The sequence below is a fragment of the Vidua macroura genome, chromosome 3, assembly GCF_024509145.1.
Source record: "Vidua macroura isolate BioBank_ID:100142 chromosome 3, ASM2450914v1, whole genome shotgun sequence".
Classification (NCBI taxonomy): domain Eukaryota; kingdom Metazoa; phylum Chordata; class Aves; order Passeriformes; family Viduidae; genus Vidua; species Vidua macroura.
This window is the reverse complement of record NC_071573.1, coordinates 82,366,113-82,388,695: the sequence shown is the minus strand read 5'-3', so window position 1 is coordinate 82,388,695 and position 22,583 is coordinate 82,366,113. Positions and strand designations below refer to the sequence as shown.

General features: G+C 36.6%; 1 protein-coding gene and 1 long non-coding RNA gene across 2 annotated transcripts in view; both read left to right on the top strand.

The window, feature by feature from the left end:
* Positions 1 to 17,815, top strand: part of TTK (TTK protein kinase) — a 28,577-nt gene extending 10,762 nt beyond the window's left edge. Inside the window, exons 6-23 of the mRNA XM_053974607.1 lie at positions 846 to 989; positions 4,127 to 4,235; positions 4,336 to 4,411; positions 4,493 to 4,590; positions 5,125 to 5,224; positions 5,946 to 6,069; positions 7,424 to 7,605; positions 7,730 to 7,869; positions 9,313 to 9,439; positions 10,442 to 10,534; positions 12,230 to 12,387; positions 12,473 to 12,624; positions 13,798 to 13,922; positions 14,237 to 14,317; positions 15,574 to 15,750; positions 16,078 to 16,168; positions 16,402 to 16,499; positions 17,571 to 17,815. Coding sequence (XP_053830582.1) covers positions 846 to 989; positions 4,127 to 4,235; positions 4,336 to 4,411; positions 4,493 to 4,590; positions 5,125 to 5,224; positions 5,946 to 6,069; positions 7,424 to 7,605; positions 7,730 to 7,869; positions 9,313 to 9,439; positions 10,442 to 10,534; positions 12,230 to 12,387; positions 12,473 to 12,624; positions 13,798 to 13,922; positions 14,237 to 14,317; positions 15,574 to 15,750; positions 16,078 to 16,168; positions 16,402 to 16,499; positions 17,571 to 17,660 — 2,165 coding nt within the window. The 3' untranslated portion in view covers positions 17,661 to 17,815. The remainder of the gene's footprint in view (positions 1 to 845; positions 990 to 4,126; positions 4,236 to 4,335; positions 4,412 to 4,492; positions 4,591 to 5,124; positions 5,225 to 5,945; positions 6,070 to 7,423; positions 7,606 to 7,729; positions 7,870 to 9,312; positions 9,440 to 10,441; positions 10,535 to 12,229; positions 12,388 to 12,472; positions 12,625 to 13,797; positions 13,923 to 14,236; positions 14,318 to 15,573; positions 15,751 to 16,077; positions 16,169 to 16,401; positions 16,500 to 17,570) is intronic.
* Positions 17,816 to 20,158: 2,343 nt separating this feature from the next.
* On the top strand, positions 20,159 to 21,622 carry LOC128805651 (uncharacterized). Its single transcript, XR_008436509.1, has 3 exons — positions 20,159 to 20,741; positions 21,014 to 21,126; positions 21,488 to 21,622. It is a non-coding gene; the product is annotated as an uncharacterized LOC128805651 (long non-coding RNA).
* The last annotated feature ends 961 nt before the right edge of the window (positions 21,623 to 22,583 follow it).

Here is a 22,583-nt window from a genome sequence, read left to right as displayed (position 1 = left end):
TATTTCTTATATATGTGGCATGAATATAAGAACAAAGTGGTTTGTTTTGCTGCTTTGGAATGGAGGAAGAGGAGCATTTGGGTTTCAGGGGCATTGACAGCTGTAGCAAAATATTGCATTATTTTGCCCAGGTGTTCTTCAAACCAAGTAAAGTATTGTGGTTACAGTACACTTTTGTCCTTATTTGACTTGCTCTAATAGATGCCTGTATATGTGTTTACATATGTAAATTGGCTGCTTCAATATGTTTTGTTAACACATTTCCTTTTCCACCCCAGCTCACTTCAAAGTTCTCTGTTTATGCCATTTAGTAATGTCTAAAACTGTAATGAAAAAATATTCTTGCTTTTCTCTCCTCTTAACTGTAGTGCTGTTCAGAGTTGTTTTATTTAACAACAGCTGGTTTTAAATGTGATTTCTATTAAGTGCATTAAAGATGTTTTATAATATATATATAATAAATTTTTTACCTGGTCAGATCTAAATGGAAGTCCATAAAAGTCGTATTTCCTTGCTGATACTACAGAAAATAATGGGTTTTAGAATGAGGACAATTTTCTTACAGTTCCTATAACACTAAAAAAATACTGAGAATGCATAGTTTGTGACTTGGCATTCAATTTAATGTGAAAATTGACTTGTGTGATTCACTTGCAAGTATTTCCAGGCAGTTTCCTTAAAATGACAATGTAAGAGGAGGTGTCCCTAATGAACAGTGGCTTCATAGAACTATGCAAAGTGAATATAAGACAACATGAATGTAACAATCTCATTAAAAAAATCTTGCCCCAGTGTAATTGTCTTTTTATTTCTGTGATTTCTAACTCTGTGCTTCTTACACTTAGAAAATGAGAAGAAGTGTAAGCAGATCCTTCAGAAAGCTGTGGAGTGCTCTGCTGTTCCTCTGGAATTGTTGGAAACTGCTCTGCAAAACTTACATTTGAAAAAAAATCAGTTACTTTCAGATGAGGAGAAGGAAAACTTTGCAGGTGATTGCAGTTTCTTAAAATACTGGTTGCTTATGTGTGTTGTGATTCTAGATTGGAAAAAAATCACTAGTGTTTTTCCCTTCTAGATACAAACTCAATCTCTACTGCCCAATAAACAGATATATTTGTCTATATTATGAATCTTATTCCTTCAATGCCTGTTTTCATCTTCAGTGCAGTGACTGTAGTTTGCTGGAGCCGTGGTATGGTTGATTCTGTAATTCTGCAGAGGGTGTTCCTCTGGCTGGCATCAGGGATTTGCAGTTCGTAAAAAGTTGGTAGAGAAGAATTAGGAAGTTGGTAGAGAAGATTTGCAGTTGGTAGAGGAGAATTAGGACTGAAATACATAGACTAAACTACACATAGGTAGGTTGCTTGGAGGTGTATCTTGTGACAGACTGGGAAAGCTCTGACAGTCATTTCAGTTAAGTCAAATCTAGGAAAAATAATCCATTTCAACTTTATTTTGGACAAAACCCATATGTTTATCAGTACAAAACTGAAGTACTTGGCTGTATCATAAATCCTAAGTGATCCTTATTGCTGGGTATGTAACTTCAAAAAGAGAACAGTTATTTCTTGAAGCTTTCAAGGAATAAATTTGTTTGGAGTGGAATTGAGCAAGAAATATGTTTTTCAAAAAATGTGGACTTCAGCATTAAAGTGTGTGTAGCTAACTCTTTCAAGTGATGTCTAACACTTCCATATTTTTGCATTGTGTAAGGACAGAATTAATGTAAAATAGGTCTGATTTAAGTTCCTTAGGGATATATCTTTTGGAGTGGTGTTTGAGATTTGCTTGGCATGTATTGGATCAACCTTTGACTGAAACAGTAGTGGGGGGTGAACCCTTTTAATAGTATTCAGCTATGGCATTCATTTTTAATAAGCTCTATTTTCTGTCTTATTCTGTTTTTCATTAATTGGATATGGAAATAATAAATGCCACTGCTGATGTACTGTGCCATAGGAGAATATCTTGAAGGATACCAATATCCTTCATGGATTGTACAATTTTTTGCTGACATTACTGACTTGCTGCTGCAGAGCTAAGGCAATACCTGTGAGAATGCATGGCAAAACCCTGCCTGCCAGTTCGGAAGCAGCGAGCTTTGGGGCAAGAGTAGGCTCATTTATTTTTTTCATATGAGTTTGTATTTGAAAAATGCAAACTACTAATTCAGTTATTTGAAGATTAAAGTTTAAAAGGTAAATAACACCAGACTTGAAATATCTCAAACTCTGGGACATACATGGCTTAAATCACTGAATTTGGCTTTAAGTGAATTTGTATGGTCCTCTGGGGCAACAGAGGCTATTTTAGTATATTGGCATTTAGGTCTTTTCTGTTTTGTATTACCATTTGGAGAGCTGTTTTTGAAAGATTTTATTTGAAAATATGAATGCTGTATATGTAAATGCATTTGTTCACAGCTTCAAAAGATTGCACAGAATGCATTTGACAGTTATATGCAGTTAGTGTTGTGATGCAAATATAAACCATGCATAGTGTCGAGAAACCTTTGGTTTAATTACTTTTTTCTCTTCATGCACAGCAATCTAAAGTATTTGACATACCAGGTGCAATCAAACACTTTCAGTTAGGAAAAGGTAGTTAGTATTTAAGAAATGTAGGTTGCAGAACCATTTTAGAAACGTTTTGGGTGGAAGAGAGCCTTAGGCCATGGGGTCCAGCTGTGGTAAAGAGTGTAATGAGAAGCAGATGGGCTGTCTTAGAGTGTGAAGGAATGAAAGTATTGTAGATCACCAGCTGGGTGTGAGAGTCCAGTGGCCAGCTTGGTGGTAAAAAAAACCAGATCTTTGGGAAAAAAGACAGTGTGGGATGCATTTGTGAGGTGGTGATGGTCCTGGGTTGGTAATAAAACTTCCCTGTACATTGAGGCACTTGTTTTATTTAAATGAGTAGTCTGGTCTATTGGCATAAGTAGTTTATAAAACATTAAGTACTAGAAATAGTCAATACTGCACTGTTCATCTACCAGAAGTCTGACTTGTGGCTGAAAGTAGAAGAGGGCTATGGGAGAAATCAAAAGAAAAGTAAAATTAATTTTAATGAACTTATACAAATTTAAAAATGTTAAGTGCTGTATAAAAGAGTCCTTGAATTGTGATTTCTTGGAAGGCTATGGATAGCTGTGAATCTTGTTGGTCAAGTAGATAATTTCCTATACTGATGTAATACAAGGCCTGTGTGATGTAGATGGTCATATTATATAGCATCTTAGTTAGAATCTTTGAATGGTTTGAGTTGGAAGGGACATTGCAGATCATCTAGTTCCAGCCCCCTGCTATGGGGCAAAAACACTTTCCACTAGACCAGGTTGCTCAAAGCACCATTCAACCTGGCTTTGAACATTTCCTGTTGCCTTTGATATTTTTTTTTCAAATATGTTCCTTGGTGTTTCTTAAAAAAAAATCTTGTTGTGTTGAAGAGATCTTAATCAAAATAACCAGATATTAATTTAAATTTTTTAAAAAGGGTTTATCAGGAAAGTAGCTGAGTTGAAGTGATTAGTGTTAATCTGAAGGTATTTAAAATAGCTTGTACTCCACATTGTTCTCTAAATGAAGAATTAAACTGTTGTAACGTGAATGTGTATTCATTAAGGTGTTGATACACTGTCATTAGTATATTGAGTTCTTGTGGTTTCTTTGTCTCTGACAAATGACCTTCCCTTCACCTTTAGGGAACAATAATGTGGAAGACAGTGTTGTCCTAACTGTTTATTTGTGGGTTTGGGTTTCTAGAATGACTTCTCAACTTGATTTCGGGTTGTGTTTAGCATAAAGTATATCTGAAATACATACTTTCACAAAGTTTATTAAGTTGACTTGGCATATTATTTTAATATTAATGTACAACTTTGTAAAACTTCTGTTAAATCTTCAATAATCAAGCAAGATTCTCTTCTGGATTAAGATGGGGCTGATGAATGAGCTTTTTGCTATTGCCTGCCTTGATACTCCCTGACTTTGCACAGCTTATATGACCATGCTCAAATTTGCTATCAGTGCATTCAGCTGGTTTAATTTAACACAATTAATTGCTTAGAATAACTTAGTTGAATTTGTCTGATACGATCTGAAGGATTCTATTTTCCCTATTTTCCCTACAGTACCTAGTACACAGGAGTCTGGACTTCAGAATATAGGTGGAAATCACAGAAGCTTAAAAAAGAATGATTCTAGTGAAAATTCTTCTACTGTTACCAGATCTTTATTTAGGTAATGTCTTAAAATATCATTCAAACCAAAACCAAACGCATACACTACAGTGTTGTGTGTTTTATTTTGTGGACTTCTTGTTTGAGTTTTTTTCCTTTAGGGAAGAGAAGTCACAGGAGCTGGGTGCCCTAGTTAATCTCCACAATCCATTGAGACCACTAAACAAATCTAACCAGGTAAAACACGTTACAATTTCTTTAGAATCTTAAACTCTTTATTCTGGTGTACACACCTGATAACTTTGAATTTGTTCTAAGATTTGCCCATTTGGGAGGATTCCTGTTACCCTAGTATCTGATGATGGAGATGACATGGAGGATTCAGATGTCCCACTCACGGCTAGTGTTCCAAAGAGGTATGGTTATTGGGTTTACCTACAGCACAACTAATTTTAATGCTTCTTTTCAATGGTACTTCTATTGCATAGCGGAAATGTCAGATGTCAATGTTAAATTTGACCTGAAGGATAGAGAAAAATAGTCATAGTTGCAACAAGTACTGCAGTAACCTACTTCCACTCTTGCTATGCAAATTCTTTGTATGAAAGCATGTAAAGATGAAGAGAAATCATGTTCTGGCTAATCAGTAAGCTCAAAAGAAATAGAAATTAAGGTGGAAATAAATGTAGTTCAAATATCTTTATGTAGTCCAGTTTTTAAAATAAGAGATAAGACAATCTTGTAATTTTCAAGATAGTTTTAAATCCTCATTTTGTAGGACTTATTTGTATTGTTTCTCACTCTGCTGTCCTAGTGGACCTGCTTTTCTGTATATTTGACGCTTTTAGCCAAAAGTCTTTCACACAACTACTTTTTTCATCTCATTCACAAAAAAGACTGTTGCCACACTGTGTTGGTATGTGATGTAATTAAGACTGTTACTTCAACAGGCAAACGTCCAGCTCCAAACAAACAGCCTTTGTTGCACCTTTTCCACCATCAGAACCAAAACCTTGTGGCCGTGATTCGTGCAGCCTGGGAGATTTGCAGGTAAATTAAATGTTTTTTAAATACCTAAAGGAACTCTAGCTATCCTATCATATTAATAAGAAAGGTAATAACACCTTTTTGAATTTAAGAAAGAAATAATGTAGGATTTCCCTTTAAGTAATCATTTGTGGATAGAAACATTCATTGTGGCTTTTAAACTTGAAAATTGTTATGCATAATTGGGCATTAAAAAAGAGCTTTCTCTGAACAGTACATCTGATGGGAGCAATGGGAGTGGTGTTTGGAATATGATTTATGAAGAGGGGATAAATAAGATTTCAACTTGACTACAGGACCTCTTTCAGCTGTAGTCATGAATTTTACCATGGGAAGTACCCTATTTAATGAAGTCCATTCAACTAAGTGCTCTATGAAGCCATAAATTACAGCTTTTCATGAAGATATTTTTTTCATCAAAAAACAAATGTCTTACATTACTATGTCTTATATTTTCTTGTCCCATGTCCTCATCTCCTAAAAGAAAATTCCAGAATAGAAAGCATTTCAGCCTTTATTATAGAAATTGGATTATGAAAATTAGGAATGTTGATGTATTTAAAAACATCATCAGTAATACTTGTCTGTGTAACCTTCACAGTTCCCTGAAGCATGTTTGCTTTGCAGTGCATCTGCCATTTAATTACCTTAAGGAAATGTCTTTTGTATACTACTCCTGAGTTTTCCTTTGATTCTTTTTTAAGATGCTTTTTATGTTCTTTAGTCCTTACAAGAAAAAACAGCTTTACAGTTGCAGATGTTGGATGAGGGCAGGTCAGAAACAGCTACCAATTCAACTGTAACTCTCAAAACCAAAGTGGATGCAAGTCTTGTGACAAAAAGAGCAGGTAACTATTAATGTCATGTCTGAGTAGTTTGAAATAGAATAAGCATTGAAAATGTGCTGTTTTGTGTTTTTAAAAATGCATTGCTGAATAAAATGTTTTTCAAAAAGCAGAAGTTACTGCATTATTAACATATTTTTGGAGAATGATTCTTAAAATTCTTTTAAAAACAGTTTTGGTGTATTTCAGAAATACTTCACTAGATATTGCATGGATTTTGACTGTTGTGTGAAGTCAGCTAGAAATAGGCATGGTATTAGATTACATTATATTGTCTTTCTGGAAAATGTTGCAACCAGCTTGGATTAATAGCAAGGATTTCAGGGCTAGTAAAGTCTAGAAGGTTGCTACTAATTATTTACCAACTTCATGGAATATGGAATACATGTACTAACCTCCTATGGTTAGTTGCTAACTACTTCAGTGTTTCATCAGAAAGCTGGTTCCCTAAGTGGCTTTCTCATCCTGCTGAAAAAATTAGGAGAAAATGTCTAATATTGCAAGTTGGATTTAGGATTGTATATGTACATATGTATTGTAGGAAAGAAACATTTCAGTTGAAAAATTGTGATTTTTCAGCTGTGTCCCCTCAGCTCCCCAGTGAACTTTTCCCACTGACTTGCATTGGGAACAGTTTGGGTTTCAGGTGATACTTCCCTGTTTGTGCTTCATTCATGTTTCCAGGTGAGATATTGGTTGAGGTAGTTCAGTCCTTCAGCAGTTGACTTGCACTGAGCTGCTCAGCATGGGATGCTGCTTTCTAGTAATTTGAAAAGAAAACTTTTCAATCTTGTGAAGGAACACTCTTAAGCTGTGCTGTTTGCAGCCTGCACTGTCACATGCCACCATTACTGTACTACCACCTGTAGTACACCAGTACATAGTACACCACCTGTACTGCCTGTGCAAAAGGACCTAGGAGACAGAGTGCCAAGTCCCTTTAGGCCTCTGGCTTCAGTCATTATGCTTGGATTATAGGTTGACTACTGTCACAGACAGCAGACTTCTAATTTGGAGTATGATAATAAGCTTATCTTCAGTGCTTTATAGACCTGCTCAATATCTCAGGATGCTGTAGAGCATTTTGTGAAGGTGCTCTTACTGTGTGTGTTGGTGAAGGAAACAGTTGCATCTCTGTTACAGTATTATCCTAAGACTTGGAAGAAAGTTGCCATTTTAGTACACTGAATTGAATATGGAGCCTGAGGACTTCATTAATGTCTCTTAAGGCCTAATTCCAGTAGATTGTCTGTGTTTTAGTCTGATCTAGAAAATGAGGTAAAACTATTCTAGAAACTTTTCAAGTATTGAATATTGAATCATTTTAATAGTCTGGTTTTTGGGGTTTTTTTCCCAGAAAATAAAGTTCAGCATCTGGAGCTGAAGACACCAGAGCCCAGGAGTTTGGAAAGTCAACAGCAACAATCTAGTTTTGGTGAAAGCTATAAAAAGCAGTTGGATCAGATTAAACTGAACTGTGTTAATGCCAGAAAAAAAATGCCAACTCAAGAAGTGTCACAGAAAAGCTGTTATGGAGAGGTAAAGTAACAAAGATACGTACTACATGTGTGCTAGCAGCAGCTGTCTCACTTTGAAGAAATTATTTCTGTGTTCTTAATTGTGGCTCCTTGTGTGATATAATACCTTGCTTTGCCCTTTGTAGGGAAAACAAATGAACCTTGAACAGTCTGGTCATCCTGTTTCAAGACGATTATCACCATCAGATGCTGTTTCTAAGAAAAGTCACCCATCACACATTTATGGAACACCGAGCACTACCACATCTAATGATTATATGGCCTGGTAAGCCTACTATAAGATGGTAGTTGATCTCTGGAAAGGTTTAAGCAGATTTTTATAGGGTTTTTAAAATTTTTCTGTTCAATAGCAAACATTCCAAGTGCTTCTGTAAAGTGCCTGACTTTGAGATTCAGATTGCATTTAGGGGACCTTTGCCTTTTTGGGCAGCTTTTCAGCATTGGAATGTTTACCATCAAATCAATAAGTCCCTAGTAGAGCATTTACCTTTTTCAGTGATCTCTGCTACGTGGCACTTTCTTTTGGTAACTTTATGTGGCTGACAGGCTTCTTAGATTGATAACTATATATCAGTTTATTTCCCATGATGCAAGTGCCTGAGGTTTTTTAAAAGCACTTTGAGAAATCCAGAAGCTTGCAGAATTAAGCACTTTACATTAGGAAGTTATAGCATTTCTTTATCCATGTTACCTTAGATAAGGCATAAACCCCTATGCCTGTGTTGGCAAATCTTTCTAATTATATGATTACTTATTGTTTTCAAAAGTCTATAGTATGAATCATATAGGTCAAGGTTGTATGCTGAGTAAGCACTATTCCTGTTGGTAGGACCTCTGTCTCTATAGCTTTAGAATTCAGAGTATATGTAGGGCATGAACCCCATAATTTCATGAAGGATCGTGGTAATAGTCCTTGATTAAAATTCTCTTTACTTAGCTTGTACATGCTAAATATGCAGAATTGCTGAGTGTTTGTGTATTCAAAGAAAGTCGTGCTTTGCACTGGTTTTGTCTTTTTTTTTTTTTAATTCTGTGATTTTACTCCACCAAATAAATCCTAGTTATATACACTTTTTCCAGTTCTGATCTTGGCATTAATTTCTGTATATATGGTAAAAATAAAGTATGTTCAGAAATATAGCTAAAGAGATGGCAGACACATCAGGAGAAAAATAAAAAAAAATAGGATTTTTTTAAATCTTTAGTCTTAAATCCATGATCTTTCTGTTCATACACAATGTAGCTAAAGCTCTCAAGGCAATAGTGAGAGTTTTTGAAATTGTCTGTCTCAATATGCTTACTTTAAAAAATAGCTATCTGAAAAGTTTTTGAATAAATAACAATAAGCTGAGGAAGAGTAACTGGCTCAAACTCTCTTATAGTCAGCTTCTGGCTTTATAGTTCTTCCACTTTTCAGTTGCTGGTTAGTGCCAGCTATTTTCTGAAGATAGTGAGTTTGTGTTTTTAAAAGCAGTGTATTTTTAAAGTTTAAGTGTATTTCTAAAAGGACTTCTAAATGAAGAAGTTGAAGTGGTCTTAATGATAATTATTGAATGAAGTGGAGGCTTGGGCTCTTGCTAGTCAATAGGGTTTAACTTTCAAGAAGTTAACAAGAACTTAACAAGAAACATTGAAGATTTCAACTTTGTTAAAATAATCTTAAGAAAATACATCTAATGCATATATTGGTAATTTTTTTTTTTGTTAGTTTCAGCACACCAGTCATAGAGGACAAGTTTCTACCAGGATGTCAAATTTCTACTCCCTACAGCCAGTTCCCCTATTATTTACCACATACTCCAGCAACTCCATTTCAAAATCAAGCTGGCTTGCAGGTAATGGTTTTCTGCCATTCTTTAGCATATATTTTCATTGGGAGCTACTTTAGGTAAAATAAATGTGTGTATATATTTTTTAATCTGAAGTTACTGTTTATCTTCCTGGATGACTAATGGAAAGTAGTCTAGTATTGCTAAAATAACTTTTTGTGTATATGTCTGAATTTAGATGACCTAAGTCAGGTGCTAAAAAATCAGTTTAATTTTGTCAAAATGCTGGAGCTTTTATGTCTGCAGTCTAAGCCTTTTCAGATCCTACTTAATGACAGAGAAAAGAACTAGAGCCTCTGTTTTTGTTCTGCAGTGCTTTTACAGTGGTAGTAGCCAGTACAGTACCAATAAAGAGAAGTAGTGTGTGTTGAAAACCACGAGTCTGAGGGAGGTAAAAGATTGCATTTCTCCTCCATTTTTGTTAGATTTCACAAATTTTGATACATTTGTTGTGGCCTGACAAAATGTAAAAATGGGTTACCTTAGATGTGTTGCATATTGAGGTAGGAACCTTCCCAATTGCAGATGAAACTGGGGGATATGTTTAAGCTTTCTACCAAAGGATAAATTAATAAATCAAACTTGAGGCCTTTCTGTGGCTTGGAGTAGCAGATATGGTCAATGCAGGCTGTTTCAACTTCACACTACTGCAGTCTTCTAGCTAGTAATTAGCTTCAAGTATAATGGTAGATGATTTCACTAGAGCTCTTAAGTTTCATGCTGAGACTGAAAGTCTCTTGGATAATGTAGTCTTATTAAGGAAGATCCTTTCCTTGATTTCCAGTGTCAGGAGCATTGGCACCTTTTATAAGAGTGCAGTGATGTCACGTGTCAAACAATGATCAGTGTATGGGGATCTAGCTTTCATTTGAAGTTTCTTTATTGCTTCTAAACAACTTTATCTTCTTCAGAAAGAGCAAGACAATTTAAAGCATTTTAACTTAATAAAAATGGAGCTCTGTTGCATGTACCAATATTTGTTTCTTAACCTTTTCTATGTGTACACAGATTCCAGCTTCTGTACCTTCGCATGAATGCCTTGTCATCAATGGAAGAGTTTATACAGTGTTAAAGCAAATAGGTAGTGGAGGCTCAAGTAAGGTAAGGTGCTCCTTTATTCTTTTAGGCATTCACTCATTTACACAGTAGTACAATCTATTATAAATACACATTGAAATCACCTAATGAGTGCCTACTGTAAACACGTACACAGTGTTTGACCCAGGTTTAGTGCCATGCTTGGACATTTTGCTCTTGAAGATAATTTCTATGGTAGAGTAAGCATTAAAATTCCTGATAGAATCAGCTCTTCTGTTATAAGAGATGTGCTGCATTGTGTACCTCCTAATGTGAGAGGCTGTTGTTTAGAGCAGTATGATTACACTGTTGGGAAATGGGTGACTTGTAAAGTTGATTCAGAGCCTGAAGGAGACAGACAATCTCTTAACTATTTCTGTAACTTGTGTGAGAAGTAGTTGTAGCTATGTCTGAAGTGGTGAGTGAGCTGCTTTTTACATGGAAATTTGGGGTCGTGGGAGCTTAGGAAACAATATTGGCAAAATCTCTTGCATTTGTTATAGGTCCTTACTTTCTTAACAGCATAAGTAGTTTAGCTGGATGTTGCGGGGGACATAAATCAAAGGCCTTACAGAAGTCCAGATAGATGACATCTCTATCTGTTCCCTTGTCCACTGATGTAGTCCCTCCCTCACAGAAGGCCACTGGATTGGTCAGACTTGCATGTGGTGAAGCAGTGCTGGCTCTCTCAAATCACTACCCTGTTCTCCATGTGTTTTAGCATAGCTTCTAGGAGGATGTGTCCTAAGGATAGCTAATTTAGCTAATTACTTAAAGAGATCTTTTGCTTTGTGAATCCTTGTTGACTGTGTCTGATCATTGCATTTCAGTAGTACCCAGTAGGATATTCTCAGTAATTTTTCCAGTGACTGAGGTTAGGCTAACAGGTTTGTAGTTTGCTGGGTCTTCCCTCACATCCTTCTTGTCAATTGGACTAATATTAGCCAGCTTCCAGTCAGCAGAAAACTCCAGAAAGAAGAGCTCCCAGTGTTGCCAGTGTGTGGCTGTAGAATGTGGTAGGATGGCAGGGACTTCTGTGTCGCTTTATCATGATCTGCTTAAAACAAGGCCAGAATAGAGCACGTTATGCATGGGGTTTTGTGTTTAAAATATAGCCAAGGATGGAGATTTCATAGCCTATCTGGACAAGCAGTTTTCCTGTTGGACTATATGACAGTGAAAAAATTAAAATATCCAATTGTAATTTTCCTTATTGTTAGCTATGTCTGTTGCATCTCATACTTTGATGGTTCAAGAGGAGTCTGTCATACCTTCCCTTTAAATAGCTGAAGACAGCAATAGGATTTCCTGCAGCCTTCTCATTTTAAGACTGAATAAGACTTTGTGCTGTCAACCTCTTCTAATGTGCCATGTGATCTAGCCGTCAAATGATTTTAGTGTGACAAAGTGAATGTGTGAGGGCAAACCAAACCTGTATCTCTGGGAGTGCTATTTTGTAATCTTTATCTCAGGAACACTGCAGACTCATAATGTACTACACCTGGTGAAATATAATGTGGCACCAAGATATCTTCTGATAGCAGGTTGCTTTGTTGTAACTGTGTCTTCTTTCTTGATTTTATCATGCTGATTGTATGAATGTTTGTATTGTTTTTTTGTTTGAAAAGGTAGAAATCTTTGGTATTCTGGCTGAGATGAAGGACCATAGTACATCGGAATTAGGGATGAATGAAGTTATTAACTGATACTGTTTTGCAGGTATTTCAAGTACTGAATGACAAGAAGCAGCTGTATGCTGTCAAATATGTGAATCTAGAGGAAGCTGATCAACAGACTGTTGAGAGCTATAAGAATGAAATTGCTCATTTGAGAAAACTGCAGCAACATAGTGATAAGATCATCCGCCTTTATGGCTAGTGAGTAAATACTAACTTTATGCAATCAGTATTTCTCAATAAAAAGATATTTCCTTCACTTTTAACATACATGTTTTATTTTTAGTGAAATTACTGATCAACATATCTACATGGTAATGGAGTGTGGAAATATTGATCTCAATAGCTGGCTTAAAAAGAAAAAAAAGATGGATCCATTGGAACGAAAGAGCTATTGGAAAAATATGCTGGAAGCTGTGCACACAATCCATGAACATGGTACTCTTAAATAATTCTAGGTATTTGTATAGGATATATGGCAGATAATATGGATCTAGTTTAATTTTGGAGGTGGTATTGTCTTTAGTGTTGGTCTAATCTTAGTGATATTCAAAGATGGGTATTTACTGTATTTTTAAAAAAGCAGTGAAGCAAAAAACCAAGGGAAATCTTGATCCAGAGATAGACTTAGCTAACTTGAGAAGGATCTCACAAATATCACTGTTTATGTAATGCTGTTTTCTTTCAACAGACAGAAAATATTTTCTGGTTTAGACTACCTTGTATACTCCCAATTCCACTTGTTCTCTCTTAGACTCAAATTTTAGCCACTCAGTCTCTCCAGACATAGCTTTGACATTAATGACAGCTCCACCATTTTTACTTTGCCAAAGTGTTTCAGCTTTTTCCTAGAGTTCTTCAGGCCTTCCTCTCATCTTTACCTATATAATTGTGTATGCATCTATATACTGTTTGTCTGTACAGTATAAAGGAGAGGGCAGACTTGGATCTTTTCCTATATAATAATGAATGAAGACTAGTAGCAGAAAGCATCATCTATTTTCAGGACTAGAGCATTCAATAATATAGCAAACAGCAAAACCTACTGAGATTCAAGGTGCATACATACATGTGATGTTTTGAAAAAAGACAGTGATTTTTGTAAAATATCTAGATTGGTTATGTACATAGTAACCAAAATTTGTTACATTGTGCAAGTAGAGTTTGTGAGAAGTCAGTTGTGTATACTCCTCAGTGAATGGTACCTTTAATCAGACTAAGCAATATAATTATTTTATTTTAACTACCTGCTTAGCTAATTAAAGAGAGAGCTACAGGCATGGACAGGCCACTGAATTGCTCCAGAGCAGCAATCCATGGCCATGTGCACACAAAGCTGGAGTGTCTGTCCCAAACTGAGACAAACTGTGCAACTCAAATTGCTTGGAGCTGTTCTGGAGTTACCTGCAGGTTTAAATAAGTAGTAATTCTAACTGTAAACTCATGCAAGTTAAGAAACTGTTTAGGAAGAAATGGAAGCACTTTTATGAAATCTGCAGAGACTCAGATAAAGCCAATCTGCACCTTCTCTCTGTGCAAGGGTTATGGGAATTGAGTAATGCTAACCCTTATGGTGGTAATTTGGATTTACTTTAAACTCTTTTTTTACAGGCATTATTCACAGTGATCTGAAACCAGCAAACTTTCTGATAGTTGATGGAATGTTAAAACTAATTGACTTTGGTATTGCAAACCAAATGCAGCCAGATGTGACAAGTATCATTAAAGATTCTCAGGTGAAATACTTCTGGAAAATTCATGTCCATTTTTCTGTCAAGTGTGATAGTACCTGCTGATAATTTTGATTGTAATAACATCAATTACTATTGAAATTTTATGCTGAATGGTTTTATATGTGTATATGAATATTCATGTATACTGGTTATTACATGTTTTTAATGAACAGAATAATAATGGCATTCAGCCTTAATAGAAACAAACTTTTAAGATGCTTTTCAGTGTTTTGGGACAGAAACCTAAGTTTTTATTAAGTTAATTAAATGTAGTGCATGCTTTGCTTAAAAGATTATTTTTTCATTTTTGTGGCTAGGCTGGCACAATGAATTACATGCCACCTGAAGCAATAGAAGATAGGTCTTCCTATGGAGAAAATGGCAAGCCTCGCTCTAAGGTAGTATGATCTTTTATCTCAGATTCCCTTCATGTTAAGAAGGATGTAATTCAGTCATGTATCTTAAATTTTTTTTCAAAATCTTCCACTGAAACTTGACCATAAAAAAATTTACTGTGCCATGATGATGGTGTGCAGAGTTGGAAGGTTAAGCCTAATCTCCCTAACTACTTAAAAGCATTTGGCAGATGGTGTTTAGAAAAATGTAAGTGCTCAATTACTGAATAAAACTGAAAGTAAAACAGAGGCTCAGGCTTGGGCATTTTAGGGCCACATGTATGAGTTCACTGTATCCTATTAGTTTTTCTCTGCTACAGAGTATTGTGTATTGTAGAAAATTTTATAATATCACCAGGGCAATGGAACATGAATGATGAGAAAAGTACTGAAGGGAAAGCATTTTTCACATTGGCATTCACACTTCAACTGAGGGTTACATGGTTTGGTGAAAAAGTGTTTAAAATCCGTATGTACTTGCATGTACATGAGGATTAACTTTTTAACAGTTGAATGGAAGTATTATTGTGTAATGAAATGCAGTCTTGTCTTTCTAAATAGTGAATAAAATATTTTATAAGTGGATTTCTTTTTTAAGGATAATTTTTTACCTTTTGTACTTTTAATACTGCATGCAAAGTGCAGATTTGTTCAGCTCATCTAAGCAAAAATCTAACCATTGTGCTGGGAGTCAGGTTCTCTGTATGCATCTTTCTCCACTTCCCTCCTCTCCCCCACTCTGTGCTTCTCTTAAAGTGCTTCTGCTTCAACAGGACTAGTGCAAAGTTGTCCTGTAAGGAACAGCCTGAGTGTCAGGTTGAAATACGGATCTGAATCCTTTAAACCCAGGGGAATTGAATTGTGGCTTTCCACTTTGGAGACATAGCAGTGATCTCTCACTGTTTCCTGGATTTAAATAATTCAATATGCTTTTACTTGTATTTATTTTTAAATTTGAATTAGAATCCTGCAGTTTGACTTAAGGACTAACTTTAGACTTTAGTTTTAAGTTAGCTCTTCAAGTAAGTTGATTTTTCAAAAATAGTTAAGAATAGTTTTCTTATGGAATATCAGTGAAGGAAGCCACATCACTGTCTTAGCAGATAATGGCATACTGCCTTGGTGATTTTGTATAATAGTCAAAAAATATCTCTTATACAATGAAAACTGTACAAATACATGATAAATTGACTTAAGGAACTGAAGGGCCAGTTCCTTAGGTAGAGAGTAATCTTAATTTTTTTTTTTTTTAATGTTAGATAAGTCCCAAAAGCGATGTGTGGTCACTGGGCTGCATTTTGTACTGTATGACATATGGAAGGACTCCGTTTCAGCATATAACAAGTCACATCAATAAAATGCATGCTATTGTTGATCCAAATTATGAAATAGGGTTCCCAGATATTGCTGAGAAGGATCTTCAAGATGTGCTGAAGGTAACTGTTCTTTTTGTTTTAAATAATGGTAATTTCTTTAAAGTGTATTTTCTAAAACTGAATGAGTTGTGCTTGAGAGACTTTTTCCACAAAGAGATGCTCACTGCTACTTGTAGTAACAGGCCTTATTCTAAAAGAAGAATGAAGCTAGAGCTGCTTCTTGTAGTTTCCATATTAAAGGCTCTTTTCAGCTCAATACCAGCTAAGTAAGTACTGAAAGCAGTCTGACTTAAGTCCTTTGGTCCAACAACCAAAGTAAATACTGTTAATTCCTAGGACAATTCATAATTTATAGGCAAAACATTCTTTCTCTCTTTCCATTTGCAGCGCTGTTTAGTAAGAAATCCTAAAGAGAGAATTTCTGTTTCGGAGTTGCTGGTACATCCCTATGTTCAAATTCAAAGTCATTGTCAAACAGGTACATTTATTTAAAATACATTTTTATTAAATAGTATTTGTAACTATGCTTTAAAAAACACTTTACTCTTAGATGTACTATGAGCTTGTTGGTGTGACTCAATTTTCTTTGGCACCTTCATCCGCTTCACAAAAGGCTTCAATATTTTAATTCTTAAACCTCTTACAAACTGTTCTGGCAATTTTTACACTGATAATGAATACAATTTCAGCATAACTATAAATTAACTGCAGGTGTCCCAAATGCAAAAGGAACAACAGAGGAAATGAAACGTATCCTTGGCCAGCTTGTTGGCTTGAATTCTCCCAATTCTATCTCCAGAGCTGCGAGGGTAAGTAAATTGTCTTTTCTATTTTGTGTAGTAGTACATGCTCATGCAGACAAAGGTTAGAATGTTCAGTAGTGAAAGCTGGAACTATATATATGAAGTCTTAAGCCATAGCTGGAAAAACATTGCATATCTTAGTGCTTTTATTTGCAAGGATGCAGAATCCCTCTACATTCTTCTGAATTGGTTGAAAATGATGCCAGTAATATTTACTTTCAATTTTTTCTTTCCTTTCCATCTCCCAATAGATCTGCTTTGCTTTTTAATCTGCCCCTATGCATCAGTCTTCTAATTTAAAAACCCTCAATATGGAGGAATTATCTAAATTGATCTGTTAAGTGTGCACACTTTTGGACTGCAACTGTTCCTGGAAGTTGCTGAACTGTTAATGCAGTGCTATGTGTAAATTAGTTCTGGTGGGTTGAAGTATTGCAGCCTCTCTGTTTATTGCCTGAAAGAGAAGCTTGAGAAATCTTCAACTGCTCTTTCTACCTGTGTCTTAGAAGTGATGGTGGTAAAGTATACATAAGACCTTGAGAATGCAAAGCTGCTTTCATGGGCAGGAAAGCAAATTCAATGCATATTAAATCTAAAGGAGTTCATACTTACACTTCTGATTGCACTTGATCTGTTTTAAATATGAGGGTGAACAAGTAGTTATTCTTCTAACAAAATGGTGGTGTGGTGGTTTGTGAGCATCTGAGTATCTCATGTAAAGTTTGCATGCCCCCAGTACACAACTCTCCCTTTCCATGCTGGGGTTTCCATAGTGGAGACATTTAATAGAGTAAACTTGATTTTAGGTCTCTGCAGCTCGTTTGTTCACTCCTGACTTGTGAAGCTCTGTAACTGCCCACACTGCTAAGTCAATGTATGTTTTCTCTTCTGGACACTGCACTGCATTACAGCTGGTACAACTAAGCTGTCTTAAATGTGTTTTTATTTTTTATTTGACAGAGCAATATTTCAGTATGTGATGATTTCTTTCAAGTGATAATGTTTGTTATATAGTTTGAATCTGTATGCAGTACAACTGTGCTCACCTGAATACCCTATGTGTTTGTTAACTTTCAGACTTTATATGAACAGTGCAACAGTGGTAAAACTCTTGATGTATCAGCATTTGCAAAACCTGGGAGTCAAAAAACATGGACAACAAAATGATGTACTACTGTTCAGGAGGCAACAAATGTCTGGTTTGTTCAAAAAGTATTTTGTGCTGCTAGCTTTTAAAAGGACACTCAGCATAAGGTTTGCATTTTTATATGTTCTTTGTGTTCTGAAAATGATTGCAGGTCATTAAAAAGAATTTAATTGAATGCTTTTTACTGTGGGCTCTTTCACTCCTTGCATGCTGCTTGGGTTGAGCAACGACAAAGGCTACTTGGTGATTATGGTCTATGTTACTTACAAAGCACTACAGTGTCTGGAGTACAAAAACTTGTATGAGGATCTTTTAAGATGAGATCTTATGAGAAGCTAATATTAAAAAATTCCCCAAAAATGCCAATTGATGTACATGAAAAACATGAAATACCTTTTGAAACATCTCCTAAGGCAGGAACAGAGTGCTATGCTGTTCTGTCCTTTGCTAACACATACCTTGGAAATGAACACTCTGTATAAACCACCAGTTACAATATTGGTAGATGCATGTAAATGTCACCCAGTTTTTGAGCTGTTCCTGTGGTTAAGTGTTATGATGGAATCATCAGTACTATGTTGAACTTATGTGAATAAAATGGCTCTTGTTGTATTAAAAATGCTATTATAAGTGTAGTTTACTTCTCAGATTTCAAAATAATAGAAAATCTTTCAGGATTCACAATGGTAATAAATTACTAATTTGGGTTTTTAAAAGCATTAATACTAAGCATTCTCTAAAATGCAGTGAATGTAAGAAGTGGATTTTTACATGGTTGCTATTGGATTGCTCAGGTATTAACTGAATCACATTTCTGGTGCCAGTGTATGTTCATACCTGCCCTCTTTTGTTTTGGGTTAGCTGTGATTCTCTACATTACACAGGGAGAGTGATCAGAGTGGGAACTATTCCTGATAAGGAGGAGGGCTGAAGCAGGGACAGAGAATGTGTGCTCCACTGTAGTGTTGGAGCACACACATGAACAGCACATCTCCTTCCTAAGAGCAAACCTGGAATGATAAACTTAAGGTGTTGGTCACATTGTCATTATGTGAAACAGGGTGTGGAATCTCCATTCAGGATGGGGGTAGTTGTCCCATATTTCTAGTGAAAAATGTTTGTTCCCCATAGTGGTCTTGTTCTTGCCCATTTTATTAAAGACTTAGTGTTGCTACTGCAATAGTTCAGTGGTATTTCAGGCATAAGGAGTACCTATGCTAATTGTACTCCACCTTCTGTTTATAGTTTGTTTTACAGATGTTAAAATTTTGAAAGTTGAAACCAATGAAGAAAAAAATTTATTGTTCTGCACATTTCATAGTCTAAACAGTTTGAGAGACTGCTAAGATATGGGAACTGAAACACTTTGGCTTTCTCTAGAAGTGGGGGGAAAGAAGTATCAGCCTCTTCAGAGAAAAACCTGTGAAGAAAATCTTTACTCTGCAGAAATGTCTTTTCAAAAAGTTTCCCAAGTACTTGTCTAGATTACAGCTTTTGAATTTTTTTGTCATTATTCTAATGTTACAATTGTCAACTTTTGCTGTTTTGCTTCTCTAGTTTGTGTTGAACATTGAGAAGCAGTGCTACATTACTGCACAGTAGTGCTACAATAGCTACAGCTATTTTTCTTTTGTAGTGTATGGTTTATCAAACCTTTGTCTTATTCCACAACTGTTGAAGAACCCACAGGAAATATAACTGGCATGAGAGGGAGCTTATGAAAGAGCCTTGGGACTGATGAGAGGCAGTGGGTTATCAGTCATACCTTTTAAATATTTTTTTTCCATTGCAGATGGGCACTTGATTTATACTCCTTCCCCACATCAATGACATGCTGCAGGATGTCTTTCTACCTTGGTAGCTGCCACTTACCAGTCTTCAATATATTCCAGGTTTTTTTTTTTTCTGCCTTACAGACAACTATCTCCCTTTTCAGGTTCTGCTGAAGTCTTAAAAGCATAAGTGAATTACAGAAATGTTTTGTGATTGGCTTTAAAGGACAAAAAAATAACAATCTTAAATGTTGGGTAACGGGTAACTGCTAGAAACTTCAAGGTGACAAAATGTCTATCCTGCATTACTGTCACCCTCAAGGCTGCATTTCAGGGCATTGTATATCATGGAGAGAGAAGATGGCTGGTAAAGCAGAGAATGTCTCTGTAGAAGTTGTTACTGTACAGTATAATACTATATCAGCTAATAGAGAGATACCACCGCTATGTGAAGTGTACAAAGGTAAATGAGAACACTTCAGTAAGTTCCCTCTTGTAATTATTGTTGGAAAAAATGGGTTTGGGAACTTACAGCCTTTAAATCTAAAACTGTGGTCCAAAAGCTCTGCTCAGCAGCTGGCACTATAAAAGAAACCTAACTGCAGAAGGGTGAGTTCCCTTTTCATTTATGAATGGGTATAGCATGACTCAGTCTCCAGATTCCTCATGAGGGTAAGTGGAGGGGCAGGCACTGACCTCTCCTCTGTGGTGGTGGGAGCTGAGGGAGTGGCAGGAAGCTATGCTGGGGAGGTTTAGGTTGAATGTCAGGAAAAGTTTCTTCACCCAGAGGGTGGCTGGGCACTGGAACAGGCTCCCCAGGGAAGTGGTCATAGCACCAAGCCTGACAGAATTAAAGTGTTTGGACAGTTCTCTCAGGCACCTGGTGTGGCTCTTGTGTTCTGTGTAGGGCCAGGAGTTAGACTTGATGTTCCTTGTAGGTCCCTTCCACCTTAGGACATTTTTTGATTCCATGACTCTGCCTGAGCTCTGCTCTGTAAGGTTAGTTGGAATTCACACACTAAACAGAGTTTGTTTTGAAGGCTGTGCTCCTGTAGTCAATCTTGTTGTGACAGCACCTAGAATCGAGTCCTTGAGAAGTACAAGAAAAGTAGGCTGTTTGCTTGCATAGACCTCTGCTCTAAGGACACTTGACCAAGGAACAAGAAAAATCTATTCAGAAATCCATCACCATGGCGCTGGAGGAGTCAAACTCCTACTTCTCATCTAGTCTTGTGGAAGGCACTCTTAAGGTGCTACTGCTGTACATGTAGCTGTGCAGGAGGAAAATAGTAAAATCCCTAACAGCAGAGTGTGTGAGTTATTCTGAAGGTAAGTTGTCAAATTGTCACTATTTTGGTCCGTCCTGTGGATTTCTGTTCTTCCTTTAAGTACCGGATAATGGTTGCATGCTAACTAATTTTAACTAATTTTAACTAATTCTGGGAGTGGTGATAAGTATCCAGTTAAAAATTCAACAGTTAAAGAAACTTGAGTTCTAGCCCAGCTGTGAAGTCTAGCTTGCTTACTGAACTCCTCAGCAAGGATCTCTGGCTAATCCTTGCAGGTGCCAGTTATGACAACTCCTTGCTTCTGTCTTCCAGGTGTTTACACTTATTGCCTTGCTGCTCACACAAAATGGAGTTCTCAGCAGCAACAAATAAAACAAATACCACTTTTTATCGTATTGCTGAGGCACATCCTATTTCAGCAAAAGGTAAACTGCTACTATGGGAGTATTTCCTTCCTTCTTGAGGTATATATCTTTTCCCAGCTTGGTTATCTGTCCCACCTGCCTGGAGCACAAGGCTTGTCAGTCTGTCAGGGAGCTGGTACAGTGTGCCCTTGTTTGCCTACTGCTTCACATAAAGTAATTAAGAGATAAATCTTTTAAGATAAAGGCTATAAAGAATGGAGGAGGCACTGCAGTGTGATTTACTTCTGGGATATAGAGGTGTACACCTGTATGGACACAGAAGAAGTCTTTATACAGTCTGTCCATACACTTTCATGGGAGTTGCTGAAATGAAACCTGAGATAAAAATCTGACTCCTCACCTCAATTCCTTCTCTTGGCAGGTAGAATATTCACAGCTAAACAATGATGCAATTTGAAGATTCTGGCTCTAATCAGATGAATTGCTAAAATCCAGGCAGATTTTGCAATGAAAGATGTGACTAATTTGATGTGGAATTGTAGTACCACTGTTCTGAACCCTGAATAAACACAAGGAATAGGTCAGTTTTGAGCAGTTCTGCACCCTGAATAAACAGAAGGAATAGGTCAGCTTTAAAACAATATCTGTCCATTGGTCTTAACCCTTATATGTTGTAAGGCTCTCTGGCTTGTCTCTGTACCCACTTAATGTGTATGTTATGTGGTAAGTGCAGGCAAGCTTTGAATTCCTCTTTGTTATATGCTCTGTGTCTCTGGCTTTTACCCTATTGTATGTCACTGTTAATTGTATTTTTAATTGGCTTTTAAATAACTATATTTAAGGAAATATGAATAGGATTTGCACCTGCTTCCTTTGTAGTCTTGAATAGACTAAATCTTAGAGGTCCCAAATGATTGTTAGCCTAGCACTGCCAAGTCATGGATAAAATATTATCCATGTGAGTCTTAGCTCTTTACATTCCTTTCCGTGTCTTGTTTGCTTAGAGTTTGACAGAAAGCTGTTCAGTACCATGGATCTGTACAGTTCTGCTTGTGTTCAGTGACTCATTGGGGCATAAAGCTCTTCTCTGCTATTGCAGAGTGGCATTGTACTTTGAAATACTCTTATCAGGCATAAAATGTGTGTTTGGATGTTCACGCAATGGGACACTTAGTTCTGTGCAGCAGAAGGCAGTGAAGTTCCCTTCACAATGGTGGGGAAATGCTGGGTTCTGCAGCAGCTGCTGTGTGGTGGAGGGACTCCTGAGCCATCCAGCAGGAAGCACTGACCAACATTTTAGGAAGGTACCTCAGTAATGAGAAGTTCTGAGTCTTCAGCAGGTCTTGGGTATCTGAGTGAAAGGTGAGTGTCTGCCTAAATCTCTTTCAGTCTGATCTTTGGACTTAGCAGACTTTGGTCCAGCCCTGCAAAGGTAAAGACACTTCCTAACTGCAGTGATGGATGCTGAGCAATGCAAATGTGAACAAAGCATTGGTTTTTGGGACAGCAGATGAAGC